Source organism: Diadema antillarum, unplaced genomic scaffold, assembly GCF_040938485.1.
Source record: "Diadema antillarum isolate AM-2024a unplaced genomic scaffold, OU_Dant_1.0 seq00000510_RagTag, whole genome shotgun sequence".
NCBI classification, from domain to species: Eukaryota; Metazoa; Echinodermata; class Echinoidea; order Diadematoida; family Diadematidae; genus Diadema; species Diadema antillarum.
In genome coordinates this window covers 168,530-185,272 of record NW_027271464.1, presented here as the reverse complement: position 1 = coordinate 185,272, position 16,743 = coordinate 168,530, and the positions used below count along the sequence as shown (strand labels likewise).

The window sequence follows — 16,743 nt, the reverse complement described above, 5'->3', positions numbered from 1 at the left end:
GTAAATACATCCAAAAACAAACAAACAAACAAACAAAAATAATGGTGAAGGGGGCAGGTGGAACTACACGTTTATCAATAGTCTATCATATGGTCACCAATCAAAGGTAGAGCTAGTCTACTTAAGGGCCTGATGAAACCTGAGACGACATTTAGAGAATGCAGCAATATTAGTAGAACACATCAGTGAAAGTTTGAGGAAAATCAGACAATCTGTTCAAAAGTTATTAATTTTTTGATGTTTCAGTGCCACAATCAGTGGATGAGAAGACTACTACAGCTTGTGATGTCACCCATGCATAGAATGATATGAAGAAATTATACTTAAAACTGAACATACAATTGTATTTCACTTTTCTCACTCAATAAATGAGCACTTGACTTGCCTCTCTCAGGAGGCAGGGGAAATGATTGATTACCCTTAACATAGTACACAATGTCAGTAACAAGTTGAGGGAATGTCTACTTCAGTTCTTAAAAAAAAAAAAATTGTTAAATTCTTTTTATATCTTCCTGTTTTGTTCTACACATGTGACATATACTGTAGTACACGTAGTCTTCTCATCCACCAGTGACTGCGCAGAAACTTTAGAAATGCACAATTTTTTAAACAGATTTTCTTATTTTTTTCTCAAACCGATGTGTTGTAGTACACCGAATATTGCTGCATTTACTTGATCACATGTATATTGAAGTGAACTTGTTCTATTTAACTTTACATGCAGTACATGTAAATCCATGATGAGTAGAATAAAGAAAAGCATGTGACATGTTCCTCAATTTGTGCACAAGCCTATAGGCAGGGCTCGACACTAATGGTGGCCCGGGGCAACCAAAAATGAAAGTCGGGCCACCAAATTTCAAAAAAGGGCAAATTTGGTGGCCCGCCTCAGGCCACCAAAATGTTTTTCAAAAGTATGTCAATAAATTCGTAACTTTTTGCACCGGAAATTAGCAGTTAAATTTGTTTAAAGGATGGATGAAAAGGACTGAGTGAGTGCCTGAGAGTGGGTGTTGCGAGTTTGTTGAGGTTTATTTATGAGTAGATATGTCCGACTTCCAGTTCTTACTATAATAAAACTTAGATATTTGACTCATTAAAAAAAAAAAGGACTTTTAATGTTTTTTATTGTTTTTTCGGGCCGCCAAATTTTTCTCTCTGGCCACCAAAACTTTGAAATTGAGGATTTTGGTGGCCCCCATTGGGCCACCAAACAAAAAAGTCAGTGTGGAGCCCTGCTATAGGTATTCCAAACTTTACTGAATTTCCTCATTTTACTTTGAGTATTATTAATAGGTGACTGATCCCCCATAAAACAAAAAACAAATCTTAAAGCACCATGGAAATCAAGCTCCTATAGTGTGGATTATACACTTGTATTACCTTCTCAAGAAGATGTAAATGTGCATTTTCCAAACTTGTTTGTTTAACAGAAGACATTGGGTTGCACCTTCCCCTTGACTCGGCATAACTTGCATGTTCCCTCGCCATGTCTTTTGATTATAAATAATCACATTAATATCACAGAAACATGCAAGTTATGCTGAGTCAAGGGGAAGGTGCATTCCACTGTCTTTAGTTAAGCATTATCAGTACTTTAGCAATGATTGACAGGTGAGGTCACAAAATGAATATTGGTTTGGAAGGATTTTTTGGGGGCATATCCAAGTAATCTGAAGAAAAATAGAAGAAAAATTAGTCAAAGATATATGTAATGTTTCTACTTTACATATTCATTTCACTGCAAAAGTGTTGTTGAGGGTATCATAAATCAACACAAATCTATATGCATTTAGCAATGATTGGCTAAAGTTTTGAAAAATAAACCCTCCTGAAATAGCAGTTTTTACAGTATATTATAGGCAAAGTGCCATGTGCATGTTAATAGAATAACATTTCTGTGATTTCATTTCTTTGTGCAGATGGACTGATTTCCCTTGGCTGCTACGCACCATCATCACACTGATGTGCCATTGCTCTACTGTGTAGTAACGGGGATGTCTTCTGTTCCTAGGACAACCACCATCAATTCCCGGGATAATCAACTGTAGTGGGGTTATGTTACCACCATCATGCACACCAGTAGGGCGAGGGAAGAGATGCTGGGTAGAACTCTTGTTGGCTATGTCATCTAACAGGACTTCAAACATATTTCTCTGTGCCCCCTCACCATGTCATGTCAGTTTGAAGATGATGCGACAGTAAATTAAAAAGACAACAACAACAAAATTGGATGTACTCTTCCTCTTCATTGATACTATGTGTCTCTGACTCAGTATGATGTTGGGGTGTTTTCATGCATATATTAAGGGTGGGTGACTGGCGAGGCGCCTGCTAAGAATGATGCTGTTTGGGGACTGTGAAGTAAGTAAGACAGTCATTTCGATTTCACATCTTCTGCTTGAGAAAAGATTTGCATGTTCAAAAAAGAAAGATAAGTGAAGTTGTTCTCAAGCTTGTGTAATGTTCTATTCATGTTAACATTTTTTTTGAAGGTCCATGAATACATTTTTATATTTTTGAGAAGAAATATTGAAGATATATACAAGACACACAAAAGAGCTGTATTACCATCCTGTGAAAATGATCCATGGAAAATTCATTTTGACCATTACATTGCAGTTTTATGAAACCAGTCCTCTTGTGTGTGTGTGTGTGCGTGTGTGTGTGCGCGCGTGTGTGAGTGTGTGTGTGCGCGCGTGTGTGTGTGTGTGTGTGTGTGAGTGGATGACCGTGGTCAAAATTATACTAACCTGTCACTTAATTTAACTCACTGCTTGCAGTTGTACGAAACACAGTCATTCTTCATGAACACTACTACATTGTAGCATTAGAGTATGATACACTAGTGTTTTGCCTTCTTACAATGCACAATGTATTCTGAACATTAAAGGGACTGTACAGTACTGGTTGAGGTGAGGATTCATGCTTTGAACATTCCTAAGTGAGATAATGAAAAGCCTCTTATGAAATGTGAAAGAGCATGTAATTTTAAGAAGGATTCAACGTTTATTTGATGAAAATTGGTTTTCAAATGGCCGAGTTATCAAAAAAAAAAGTGCTAATAATAAAAGGCGACATGCCACAACTTTATAGGATCTCTTTGTTTCACCTTGTCTTTGGATATCTCAGCCATTTCAAAACCGACTTTCATCAAATAAACTTTTGATACCCCTTAGAACTGCATCTCTTTGACATCTCATGGAGTGATTTCTGAATATATCTTGCAAAATGTTAAAAGCTAAATCCTCACCTCGACCAGAACTGTACACACCCTTTTAAAGTCAAATCTGTAAAGAGCGGGCCCAAGAACAGAGGGAAAAAAGCAGCAACAACCATACTTTTTGTTATCTCTCCAAGACACTTCTCAATTTCTCAAAGATGCAAAATTCTTTCAGGGAAAAACACTTTGGAAAGATTAATTTCGGAGCTAGGAGGTAAAAGCAGGAAATGGTCTACGTACATAATACATGTACTATTACTAATACACATAATGTAGCCTTGTGTCTGAGGGACGGTATTAATCTTTTGTGGTGACAAGCATGTGTTATGCTCTGGGTATGTTATATAACGTGGTGGCATGGATGCGCCTTTCGTGGATGGCTGAGAATTAAGGTGTAGAGTTGAAGTAAACATACGACATGATTTCTACATTGCCATGGATGCACTGTGACAGTCCGTCAATTAAGAAGTCTATTCTGTCTGTGTGTGTGTATGTGTGTGTGAGCACCCTTTGAAAGTGTAACAAATCGAGAAAAATATACATACATTAATGATCTAACACAAGTCACTGGTTTGAATTGGTAACCAATGCTCTGCCAGTAAAAGACGCGTATCATGTGACATATGTATGTATATGTGTATATATGTGTGTATACATGTATATGTATATACATATGTATACGTATATATATATATATATATATATATATATATATATGATTATATATATATATACATATATTTATGTACTGTATAAAATGAAGAAACAAACTGGTAATGCATTTTTGGCCGATAAAGCGTGAGTTTATTTGACTCAAATTTTCGGCGTCTTACGCCTTCTTCAGGAGTCTTATAATGGACGCCGAAAATTTGAGCCGAATAAACTTATGCTTTACTGGCCAAAAAAAAAAAATGCATAACCAGTTTCTTTCTTCGTTTCTTCGTGGATCTAAGACCTGAAATATCAACATGTTTATATATGTGTATGTATATACATATATATATATATATATATACATATGATATACAGGCTTGACACTAATATTTTTCGTCTGATGGTCCATTTGACCCACTTAAATCTTTACAATTGAAATTTTGGGGGCCCAAAATAATGTGAATTCAAAATGTGAATCTTAGTTGCCCAATCAGGCCACCAAAAGATAAGTTTTGTGGCCTGACACCAATTTTCAGTTGCTTTTGGCCACCGTCTTTGTCAAATAATTATATGATTTATATTCATACGATGCAATGCACACGTATGGTTCTAAATGGGAAAAATAACTGATGTATGAAGGGATGCATTTGTGGTATATAATATACAAACATCAAAAATCAAAGTGTTAAACTGCCATTATACTGGGTTTAAAACGTAAGGGAAAAAATCAGTCAAGTCTGTTTATTGTAGGGAGAACGGCTCTTGGTAAATATTTAGCATTACTGAAGAAGAAAAACAAATCAAATCGTGAGATAAGTACTCATTTGTCTAACCGTCCCGGGGGAGGAGGGGTGGGATCGTTTGAAATATTATACTTCTATCTCATCTAGTTCCACCATTTCGAGACGAAACATCACTCGATTGCACAACAAAGGGACTGATGAATATTAGTCAAACCATTGCAATTGTAAAACCCGCCTTAGAATTGGATATACAATAAGAAAGTTTAAGCGATATAGGGTATATAGTTCTATGCGTTTCCACGAACAGATGGTTGTTGAGTAGTAGACAACATGATGATATCTCTTTTTTGTTTCCATTTCAAACTGCAAGTACTTAGTAATTGGATATTTGCTTGGATATGACATTGTGCTTCATGTATAATTGGTTGCGGCCGTTATACGGATTTGTATAAACAAGACAGTAAAACCCCGGGAGTGGAACTTCACAAATAACCGACATTCCCATTCATTTATCTGATGGAAACAAAACTGTGCTTTACCTGCATGACTTTATCTATTAATTGAAGGCAACTTGAAAAAGAATATTTCAAAGGATAGACCTTACTGCAGTCTTGACTATTCATTCTGATCCATATAGATAGGGCATGCAGAACTTGGCTTTACAGTCCCAACATAGTTCTTATAAAGGATGCTGTTATTGGCATTGCATGCTATGGTAACACTGACAACGGCAGTTTAAATTTCTGGATGCCACTTAGCGTGTGTCAAAACTTTATTTTGAGCCGTAATAGGTATGTGGATTTTTCCCCCAAAGGTGTGGGTCATCTATTTGTTTGAAGGATTTGCAGTCCAGTGATAGTAAGCATATTGCAGAAATATTGCATCACTTTGTTTGATAGATCTACAATGAGGCAGGAATGAAGGGGAAAGTACAAAAACAAGATCGACAGCAGAATTTTGGCAGCTTGCCAATCCCTGTATTTAAAGGGATGGTATAGTTTCGGTTGAAATGCCGGATTTAGATTTTAACTTTTTTTTTTCGAGAAAAAAAAATAGAAACTATACTGACATGAAATATCAAAGAACATACATTTAAGTCCAAAGAGGAAGTGAAAGTTCATTTGATGAAAATCGGTTATGAAATGGCTGAGATGTCTGAAAAGAAAGTATAGTGGTTCAATTTGTTTTTAATATCTCATCTATTTCAAACCAAATTTTCGTCAGAGTAACTTTCCATTCTTGGCATTGTACGCTGCTTAATATATCATGTATGTGGTGTCTATTTATCTGTCAAAAAGTTAAAATGTGAAGCCCCGTCTCAACGAAAACTAGGCCTATACTTCATCTCGTTACCAAAAAATCCAGACATATTCACAATGATTTAGATGCGTTACTCAAGTACACTCGTTAAGTTGAATGTACATTGTATATAGAACTATAAATTTTGCGATATAGCGAGAGAACTGTCCCCCACGGTCATAAGTCGATAAGCAATTTTGTGCGTCAATTGCCCTCGGACGTTGAACGGTAAAGAACACAGTGCTGTGATATTGTCAGATAATAATTATGATCAAAGAATCTCGTTGGATATGATATTATCGCCTGCACTGTTTACACTGTTTCTCTCATTCTTTATTGTTTTGTTATAAGCTTGATCGCAATGGATAATACGTGCCGTCAAGCAAACCATGATGCAATCTCAACCCAATAATGCATGTGACATACTCGGGGGAAAAAAAAACAGAAAAATATTCAAGCTGGAGATATAAAAGGGATGCCATTGTCATGTTCTGTCGTCTGCATGCATACTGTAACATGTTCGAGAGAGGGCGCAAGTACTCCTCATCAGTACGTTTTTTCGTTTTGCTGTAGAGGTACTGTCTGTGACTGCCGACTCGTCTAGAGCTGTGGACGACGATATTTCTGCTGAAATTTTACTTTCTAATGAGCTGTGATCGACTGGAAGCCGCAGAATGAGTCTGACGCTAGCTGCGAATTCCTCGAGCCCTCCAATTGGTAATAATAGTCATTTCATTTATGTCAGGTTATGGGCGAAGATATATGTGTCACTAGCTTGTGAATTGTGGCGCGGTGTTGTGCTTATGCTGCAGGAAAGTACGGTTCGGCCTTCAATGAATGGGCGAGAAGTTCCGCTGGCTATGCTGCCGAGCTCTTGCTCTAAACGTGGATGGGATGCCACGCAAGCACGTGTGTGTGTGTGTGTGTGTGTTATACGGTCGTTGGAGTATCCAGTGCAGGACAGTGCACATTCAGTATGTCATGTCATCAAGAATCTCGCTCGCGGGCATGGCACAGGCATTAGATCTACTGGTGCAGTGTTAGATCTATATTCCCATGTCATTTATTTTAAACTTTACGTTCGCGTTCGTTCACCTGTACATGGGTCTGCACCAGTAGTCCGTACTACCGGGTATACTTGGGTGACCCGCACCTCGTCATAGTTAATGTTTGCCCGTAATTGAATCACATTTCGCCACTGAAATTCTTTGAAATCCAACTCACATACAGGAAAAATGCCGAAAATTCCAATGGAATCATAAGTTCACTGATCGATATTGAAAATTTGCAGCTATAGTCGTCAAAGGCGAACGATGCGAAAAAGTTGCGCGCTAAGGAAGGGGCCCGCAACTCGTCACCCGCTCTCCCATAGACTTAGCACGTAGAAGACGTGTGCGGGTGACCGTGATGTTCCCATAGACATAGAGACTCTACACGTAAAAGATGCGTACGGGTGACATATAACACGTACAGTATTCCTATAGGTTCCTATAGATCTAGCCCTATTAAAATTTCAGATTTTCGCGAAAAACTGTTCGGTTTTCACCACAATTTGCTTGGTTGCGGTAGTCCTGCCAAGTTTCAAGCGTACAGAACACAGTCCCGGGCATACATTTTTGTTCAGTGCGCTCAAAACGATTTTAAGCGGGGTGACGGTATTCGGGCCCCTGACGAGGTGCGGGCACCTGGCTATACCTACCACAGGATCCTATTTGATATTCAGCCTAGTTGCTGTACGGCATAGACACGATCTATATTACGAGGGAGTAGTAAACCTAGTCCTAGTATTTCATCATCTTTTACAAGATCTAGTCTACCCAGCAGACACCGTCCATGCACAGACGCATAAGTCGAGCAATTCAAGTAAAGCGCTCAGTGAGCAAGCTCTGTTTGAATACACTGAAAGTAGTCCTGACTTAAGTGAGGTACATTTTGTAACGTTAGTTGGCAAGATCTAATCCACCAATCGACAAAATGACATCTAGACACTCTAATTCTAAATTTTAACTTCATCTAGAGGTCTGGACCCTACATGTATTCACAGCTTTGAATTGATCTTCATGTTTTGATACCTACTTTACAGATAATAATAAAGGAAATTATGCCGGAATGAAGACCGCACTTTGTGATATTGACTGGGACCATTTCTTTGACAATCTGGATTGTACAAAATCATGGGGAAAATTTTCTGACAAACTTCACCAATGCATGCAGGAAAATATCCCCAAAAGAGCTAAGGGTAAAGGCAAGAAAAGGAGCATCTACATCACTCATGAGGCTTTGACTCTCTCGAAGAGAAAGCAGAGATTGTGGAAGAGATACTTGGAATCCAAGAGTGCTCTGGACTTTGCTGCTTATGCACGTGTACGCAACTCCTTGCGGACCTTGACCCGGGATCTGTGCAATGACTTTGAACAGCAGCTAGCATCTGAAGTTAAGTCAAATCCCAAATCTTTTTGGAGATATGTGAATAGCAAAATGAAGAGAAAGAGCAGAATAGGCAATTTATCCAAAACTGATGGGACAGTGGCCACTTCTAGTCAAGAAAAAGCAGAGGTGCTGAATGCACAGTTCAGTAGTGTCTTCACAACTGAGGATCTTTCCTGCATCCCAGAACCCCTTCAACACCCCAGTGATGTCTCACTTGACACAGTTACTATTACACCTGATGCCATTCATAAGAAGCTGGTTCTGTTAAAGAATGAAAAATCTGCTGGCCCGGATAACTTGCACCCACGTATACTGAAGGAGCTAGCGGATCAAATCAGTGAACCACTAGCCAGGATTTTCAATATGTCACTGCTTGAGGGTGTTCTTCCTGTGGAATGGAAAGCTGCAAACATTTCTGCTATTTACAAGAAGGGTAGCTGGAAGGACGCTGGAAACTACCGCCCAATTAGCCTAACATCCGTTGTTGTCAAGGTTATGGAATCCATCATTAGAGATACCATCGTCAAGCATATGAGCCAGCAGAAGCTGTTTTGCAATGCTCAGCATGGATTTGTTCCCGGACGCTCATGTACAACTCAACTACTTTGTCAGCTTGAAGATTGGACAGAGAGCATAGATAATGGTGATCCAGTCGACGTCATATATCTAGACTTCAAAAAGGCATTTGATTCTGTTCCACATACCAGACTCCTTAAAAAAGTTGAATCGTTTGGGATTTGTGATCCTCTCCTGTCATGGATCAAAGCCTTTCTCACTGATCGAACCCAGCGTGTGGTTGTAGACGGCTCCTCAAGGGAGTGTTCTGGGCCCGACACTTTTTGTAATGTATGTGAATGATCTGCCAGATGTTATCTCTAGTTCATCACAATTATATGCCGATGACGCCAAGATCTATGCTAGAGTACCGGATATTGACTCCTGCCAATCACTGCAAGAGGACCTAACTGGTGTGGAAAAGTGGTCACTAACCTGGCAACTCCCTCTTAACTCGCAGAAATGTGAAACCCTTCACATCGGGTATAACAACCTACAATGTTCCTATTCAATTGAGAATGTTACATTTGATGATGTCAACTGTGAAAAGGACCTGGGTGTTTTGATTGATAGCGAGCTCAACTTTCGCCAACACATCTCCTCATCTATCCAGAAGGCTAACCAAATGTTAGGTCTTATCAAACGTGCTTTCGTTAACATCAAACCAGATATTTTCCTGCCTCTGTACAAGGCCTTGGTTCGACCGCATCTGGAATATTGCAGTGTCATATGGAAACCCAGGTTTACGACAGACGACAGAAGGATAGAAGCTGTTCAGCGCAGGACAACCAAACTGTTTCCTGGACTCAGCACCCTTTCCTACAGAGAGAGACTAGTAAAGCTTAACCTGTATTCATTGCATTACCGGAGGGAAAGAGGGGACATGATCCAGGTCTTCAAAATACTACATGGTATAGACAGACTCAACCCACAGTCCTTCTTTGTACAGTCACAGTATCGTGGAACGAGAGGCCATCCCTTCAAATTATTTGCAACCCATTGTCGTTTGAATATCCGCAGCAACTGTTTCAGCAAAAGGGTCATCCGATCATGGAACAGTCTGCCCTCATCACTTGTTACATCCACTAGTATAGATTCCTTCAAACATGGTTTAGACACGTTCTGGTCAGACAAATGTTTTGAAATTGTCTGACATCCACGCCCACGCTCGATATAGACTGTTACACGTGCTACCAAGCGCTGACGACCGGGAGACCTGACAGGAATTACCTACACTCCCGTACAGATGATGATGATGATGATGATGATACAGCTCAAGGGGTCTGAATCATGATCTCATGTCATGACTCCAATTACGACTGTGTATAACTATAAGTAGAGTACTGGTATTGTATATGTCACAAGCGGGATCACACGATCATCATCATGTACCCCTATACTATGGATGTTTTGTTATTTTTGCTTACAAGTTATACAATTTGTAGGGGTCCTATATACACTCAGCAAAAAGAGAAAGTAAACACTTTTCCAGTTAATATTTTTCATAGAAGATTTTGATAAAAATCAATGTGTCATATACCATATCAAAGATTATTTAATTGGCTATCAACCTGGTAAGTTTATACAAAGATAAATTTTATGCATGAGTGAACACATTTGGTTTTTGTCCTCCAAGGCAGAAAAGTGAAAATTGCAGAATTGGACATATTGAAATTCATTTGAAAATGCCCTCCAAGATAGCAATGATAACAAAAGACCAATTTAACGCAATGAGAGACATGAATGAAACAGCAGAAATAAGTTTTCGTTTCCTTGTTTGCCTTTATCTTCAAAACAAAAACATGGTGGGAAACTGAAGGTGGAACATAAGCATTTTCTATCAATTCAAACTTTAAATGACATTGGGAGTGAGCCGTAAAGGTTATGAAATTGACAGAATTTCTTCATTTTACCTTTTGATTAAGGAATTTAAGAATGCATGAGACAAATTCAAGAATCAAGTATGATTTTAAATTTTCTTAATTTGGAATAACGTTTCAAATTTAACTTTCTTTGTTACCATAATTTTTTCTCATGTCTTTTGACTGCGGGTTTGACAGAAGATTCTTCGTTTTCCTCCATTATTTTTTTGCCTTTCTTTATCTTTGGAAGGTTACAGAGACATTATAGAGATCATAGATTAATGTTTGCAAATTAATTTGCATTTCTATTGTGCTAAATTTGTCTTTTGTTCTCATTATTATATGGAAAAGCAAATACTCTTGAATAACAACTTGTCCATTTTGCAATTTTTACTTTTGTGCCTTTGAAGAGAAAAACAGATGTGTTCACTCATGCGTAAAGTTAACCTTTTCATTGACCTACTAGGTTGATAGCTAATTAAATTACCTTTAACATGGTATATAAAACACCATTTTTTCGCCAGATAGTCTATGAGAAAGATGAACTTGAAAATGTGTTTACTTTCTTTTTTTGCTGAGTGTATAGGTTGCAATATTATAATTTTTAAAAGTGCTCATGTTTATGTTTTACTTTCATCTAGTCAAATCCAACCCAAGCTACTAGCTACAGACACAGTAGGGTAATTCCATGAAGTTGGGGCAGTGTCCATGTAGCATCGTGATATTTAAAAAATACATTTCAGCATACATAATGTGACTCAATTTTCAAGCTCGCTCGCTTTGCTCGCTCGCATTTAATCGTTAATGCCATTCTCCTGATGTTGCTGCCAGTATTTGCCAGCAGTTGCGCCCGGTGCGCCCCCCTTAATTTCCAATTGAAAAAATATAGCTAGAAACAGCAGTTTGGGGACTGTAAAATGCCAAAATTTTCAAGCTCGCTTGCTTCGCTCGCTCGCATTTAATCGTTATGCCATTCTCCTGATGTTGTTGCCAGTAATTGCCAGCAGTTTTGCCTGGTGCGCCCCCCCCCCCCCCCCCCCTTAATTTCCAAAGCGAAAAGATCTGTATGTAGCTACAAACGGCAGTTTGGGGACTGTAAAACGTCAAAATTTTCAAGCTCGCTCACTTCGCTCGCTCGCGTTTAATCGTTATGCCATTCTCCTGATACTTTTCCACGAGGTGCCCCCCCCCCCCCAATGTCTTGACCCGCGCTATGCCACTGGCTTACAGTGTAGACTAGAACTTTCGCGTGCATTTCAATTTCGCGAATCTTGGCGCTCACCACAAAATTTGTGAAATTAAAATGCACATGAACATTCCTCGTTTTACAGTAATTCAGTATTGATTTAAACAACTGGTGAATTGAAGTGTGACAGTTCTGAAATAATAATTATTATTATTGTTATTTTCCTTTTTTTAAAGTGATCATATTACACTTTCATGTATTTCATATGTCTTTCATTGAACTCTGTGTGACAGGAAGAGGCAGCCTTCAAAGTTTTGAACAACTCCTTGGCTTGACCTGCACCATTATGAATGCAGTTCATGTAGCAAGCATTTCATTTCTATAGTCAAAAGTTATTGGAAAAAAAGAGTAAAATGTGACAAGCATGTCATACTTTGCACAACAGTTAAGATATGATCAAAATAAGGTCAAAGTAAGCAAAGTATAAAATCACATTAAGATTCATTTAAGGAAGTTATGAAATCAAAATAAGGTCAAAGTAAGGAAGTAAAGAAACTTCAAAGATTCGCTATTTGTTTTGCAGGTACAGCACTTCTTGAACAGTTCCTATGAATGAGTAAACGAGTGAGCTGATGATGTCATCACCTCACAATTTTCCACTGATCATACGTACAAAAAGGTTGATTCTATTTTCTTGTCTAAGAGTGTAAAACAATGTTATTCCTGGTTGAATAACTGCAAATAAATGTTCAGTCACATTTATCAGAATTTGAGTCTGAGACATCATTGTGTTTGATTTTCAAAAAATGGAAATTTCATGATTTATGGTAAATTTTGAGGGGATGACATTATCAGTTCAGTTTGCATTTTCATATTGATTGTTCAATAACTGTTTCATGAAAATTAGCAAAACATCACAAATTCTATAACTTTCTTAAATAGTTTTCATCTGATTTTAATCATATTTTTACAGTTGTGCTTGCAAGATTTTGCTCAGTCTTTTTTAACTAACTTTCATGCGTCCCTGATTTTTCCTTTCAAGCAATGAAAGGTAGGAGTTCTTAAACAAAAATTCAGCAATGACATATTATTCCTGGGAACATAAAAAAACAACAACTGAACTTTATGTATCCAGTAGCATTGACAAGGTAGTACTGTTGTTTAGGCTGTTTTTAAGACTGGTTCTTTGCACAGAGTTTTTTTAAGTCTAGAAAAGTGCTATTCCTATCTCTTTTGTAAGGCCCTCATCCGACCTCAAGGTGTGATGTTCAGTATTAAAAAATAAGGTGGACACCAAGAGTCACCATGCTCAATGAATCTATTTGAGACACTCCTTTTTAACATACTTTTTAGAACACTAGCTAATGCTAATGAAGCTTATTAAGCAAGGAAATATGATTTGCCAGCTATCATCAGAGTAAAGCGGGGGAGGATGCCTTCTTTATACATTGTAACTTGGAAATTTAAAGGAAAAAGTGGAAATGGAAGTTGTTGCATAATAGATTGGAAGAGGAGAATGACACTTTTGCTACCAGGGAAGTCAGTTGCTCTTGAATGTTTTGTCTCAGTCACTTTCACATGTGCATTGCTAGTGTACATTATATGTTCTTTTATTTTTCTGCTTTGCTACTCCCAGCGGCTCTGTTGACAGTGGAGTGTGTGGCTGGAAAGGCAGACATCAAGGTTGAGTGGGGATCAGCGACCAGCCTCAAGCTTACTCCGTAAGGCGCACAACAGTATATTCCTAAGCACCGCTCTTGACTGATTCAAAACATATGCCACCTGCAGTCACCTCAGATTGATAGTTCCATGTTGATTGTGCTACTACTGTTCACATCATGTGTGTTTTGAGTGGCATACTGTTTTCTACCTTCAATGTATTATCCATGAAGTACTGTTAACAAAATATATTCCATATACATGTATGTAGGGAAAGAAGTCAGTGAGCAATATTGATTGTGCTTCTGAACGAATATTGTTGGTATTACATTTAAAACAATTTGCTCTATTACTAGATAGCTTACAGTTATGCATTCAGCATTCAGATGAGAGATGATAATTCATTCATTTATTCCAGGTCCTATATTTGTGTGTGTTAAGAAATTTTACCCTTGTAGGATCTTTGTGATGAATTCTTGAGGATATAAGTTGTCTCATTTACACATGTACAATGTATGTGTTTTCAATAAATACCAATATAGCGATGTGACAGTGACATCATCAACAGCCATCAGCCGCTACCTTGCCAGAGCTGCGGGAGGAAACGGTCTCTATGGAAGGGATGCTCTTGAGACAACCGAGGTACAATAGGTGTATGGCACACCTTTGTTCATCCTTTGTGACTGAGATTACAGATATTGTAGATGCAATGCAGGGAATAATTTTCCTGATATATCGCAGAGGAATTTGTAATGCACTTTGGATACTGTAAAAGTAGAAATTTTCACATTGTTGAAATTTTTGCGCATTTCATGCAATCAGAAACTAGCACAAAAATAAAAGCATGCGAATATTTTGGCTTGCCATATCTTTCAGTTCTTACTGTCTTGATTCTGTGAAATTAAAATCACACAAAACTATTATCGGGCCAAGCGCGCAAAATTAGTCACACAAAAATACCAACTTTTACTCTGTACATGTACGACTGCTAAAGTAACAAAATGTCATATGTGTAGCAATTTCATTGCATAGAATCATATAACATTCCGATTAAAGTCCATTAACTATCTGCTATCCATTTTCAAGAAGGGGAAAATATTCTGTGCAATATAAGAGGAGAAAACTATAATTATGTCCAAATTGGTGCTGTTTGAGTTAGAGCTAAATATTAAAGGATCCCTGCATTATTTTGTTTCTCTGAATCAGGTTGACCATTGGCTCGACTTCTCCAACATCCGACTTGGATCCTCCTCTGACTTCAACCAGGCCGTGTCGTATCTGGACAAGATCCTCGGCCCTCGCACCTTCCTCGTGGGCCATGAGCTGACCATCGCTGACCTTGCAGTGTGGGGGGCTCTCAAAGGTATGGTGCCACAGATATCTTAGATTTAAGAAAGAAAATGAAATAAGAGTTACATTTAATACCATTATGTTTTCCTCAAAGGTTACAGATGGAAAGGAGCCATTTAGTAGTATGAAGAGCATTACCTGTTTTGTGAAGCCACATGTTCTTTTCACAGTTTCAGGTCATGTCCACAGAAACTGCATTTATTTATCTGATATCCGACAGTGTTGGTTATATTGTATTTGATGTATTCCTGATGATGTCATGTGAGTAAATTTGGAACCCTAAGCTGGAGAGTTCGTATGGCATGAACTTTCAATGTGCTCTCTTATTTCTTTCGTGTGTATGTATTCATATTGTCTATTGTTTTTAAACAGAATAGTCGATACACATTTTTTAGTGATGAGTAAGATTTTCTCATAAAGCATTTCTTTTTCAGAACAAGCCATGCACAAATATGATTGATTGGGATTTATCCACATTATCCACAAGGCAAATTTTGCCGTATTTTGCATTTGTTTTTATTTGTGTATTCTAAAATATGCTCGTTTTGTAAACTATGAAAGGACCCCCTGCTATGTATAAAAAGTATCCATGAGTCTGTTATTCACTGATTGATATATTCAGTTGAAGGATGCAGGATGCCTTTAGTTCTATCATGTCAGATCCCAGTGTGAAGAACGTGCTGTCCCATGAATAGATTTTCATTTGAAATAATGACTCGTACACAAGATCCATCTCATCTTCCTTGACAGGGAGCAGTACCTGGGCCAAGCTGGTGTCCCAGGGCAAGGCCTTGCCCAATGTTCAGCGCTGGTTCTCCTTCCTAGCTGCTCAGGAACTGTTTCAGAAAGTAATAGCTGCCCTTCCAGCTGCTAGCACTCAGGAGGTAAGCATCACACAATGTTTTGACGAGGGATGGTTATAGAAATTAATGTCAAAATAGTAATCATAATTATATAAGAAATGATAATAAATTCATCATGATAATCAGAGTTAATAATAGCAATTTGAGAGTAAGAATTTGTAAATTGCAGCCACTTTACATGTGTTGAAGGCAGTTCGTTTTTGGTGCTTAGAGTTAGGCAGAAAAAAAAAGGTATGTTATGAAGAGTGCAAAGTCTAAACCACTCACAGTAGTATTAACTAGAGTAGTGTTTTGATGATCACTAAGGCATGAAAGATTTGATGAAATTTTGATTCATGAAAGAGTGCATTTTCAGCTTAAGAATAGTTGGTTATAACATTGTTCTATTTACCATGAAACAGTTTTTAATGTATCTTAGAAATGGGATTTTTTTTTAGATTGGTAGATATTTTGCACTGGATTTCATCTGTCAATCTCTAAGAATATGTTTGACATACTTGTGAGAACGAGAGAGCATTTACTGTGTGCGTAAAATACTTTTGCATCGCTAGGCTTTCTAATGTACAACTTTCAGGCATCTTATTGGCATTTGGTTACATTATTATGAAGATAGAAGCCTACATGTAAGTATGCTATCCATTTCAGTTGCAAAGATGTTTGTTAGCAGCATAATTTGCCCTTTCATACCTTGTAACACTGGCACTCACACCTTTTGAATGTTTACATAATAAAGTATCATTTTCTTTTCCCCTTACACTTGGGACACTTACACAGGGCTTGGACAAAGTGAGTACATCTTCTTTACCTTCTTCTTGTTTGATATTTTTGTTTGTGTGTACATGTGTATCTGCATGTGATGTATGTCACATGTGTCTGTGTGCTGGTATTTTGTGCTGGTATTTTTGATATTACTTATACT

The 16,743-nt window shown here is 37.9% G+C and overlaps 1 protein-coding gene across 1 annotated transcript in view; it reads left to right on the top strand.

Moving 5' to 3' along the window:
• The first annotated feature begins 6,530 nt into the window (after positions 1–6,530).
• Positions 6,531–16,743, top strand: part of LOC139734090 (bifunctional glutamate/proline--tRNA ligase-like) — a 39,663-nt gene continuing 29,450 nt past the window's right edge. Inside the window, exons 1-5 of the mRNA XM_071644903.1 lie at positions 6,531–6,636; positions 13,589–13,673; positions 14,154–14,253; positions 14,818–14,974; positions 15,712–15,845. Of these exons, the coding sequence (XP_071501004.1) occupies positions 6,594–6,636; positions 13,589–13,673; positions 14,154–14,253; positions 14,818–14,974; positions 15,712–15,845 (519 nt within the window). The 5' untranslated portion in view covers positions 6,531–6,593. The remainder of the gene's footprint in view (positions 6,637–13,588; positions 13,674–14,153; positions 14,254–14,817; positions 14,975–15,711; positions 15,846–16,743) is intronic.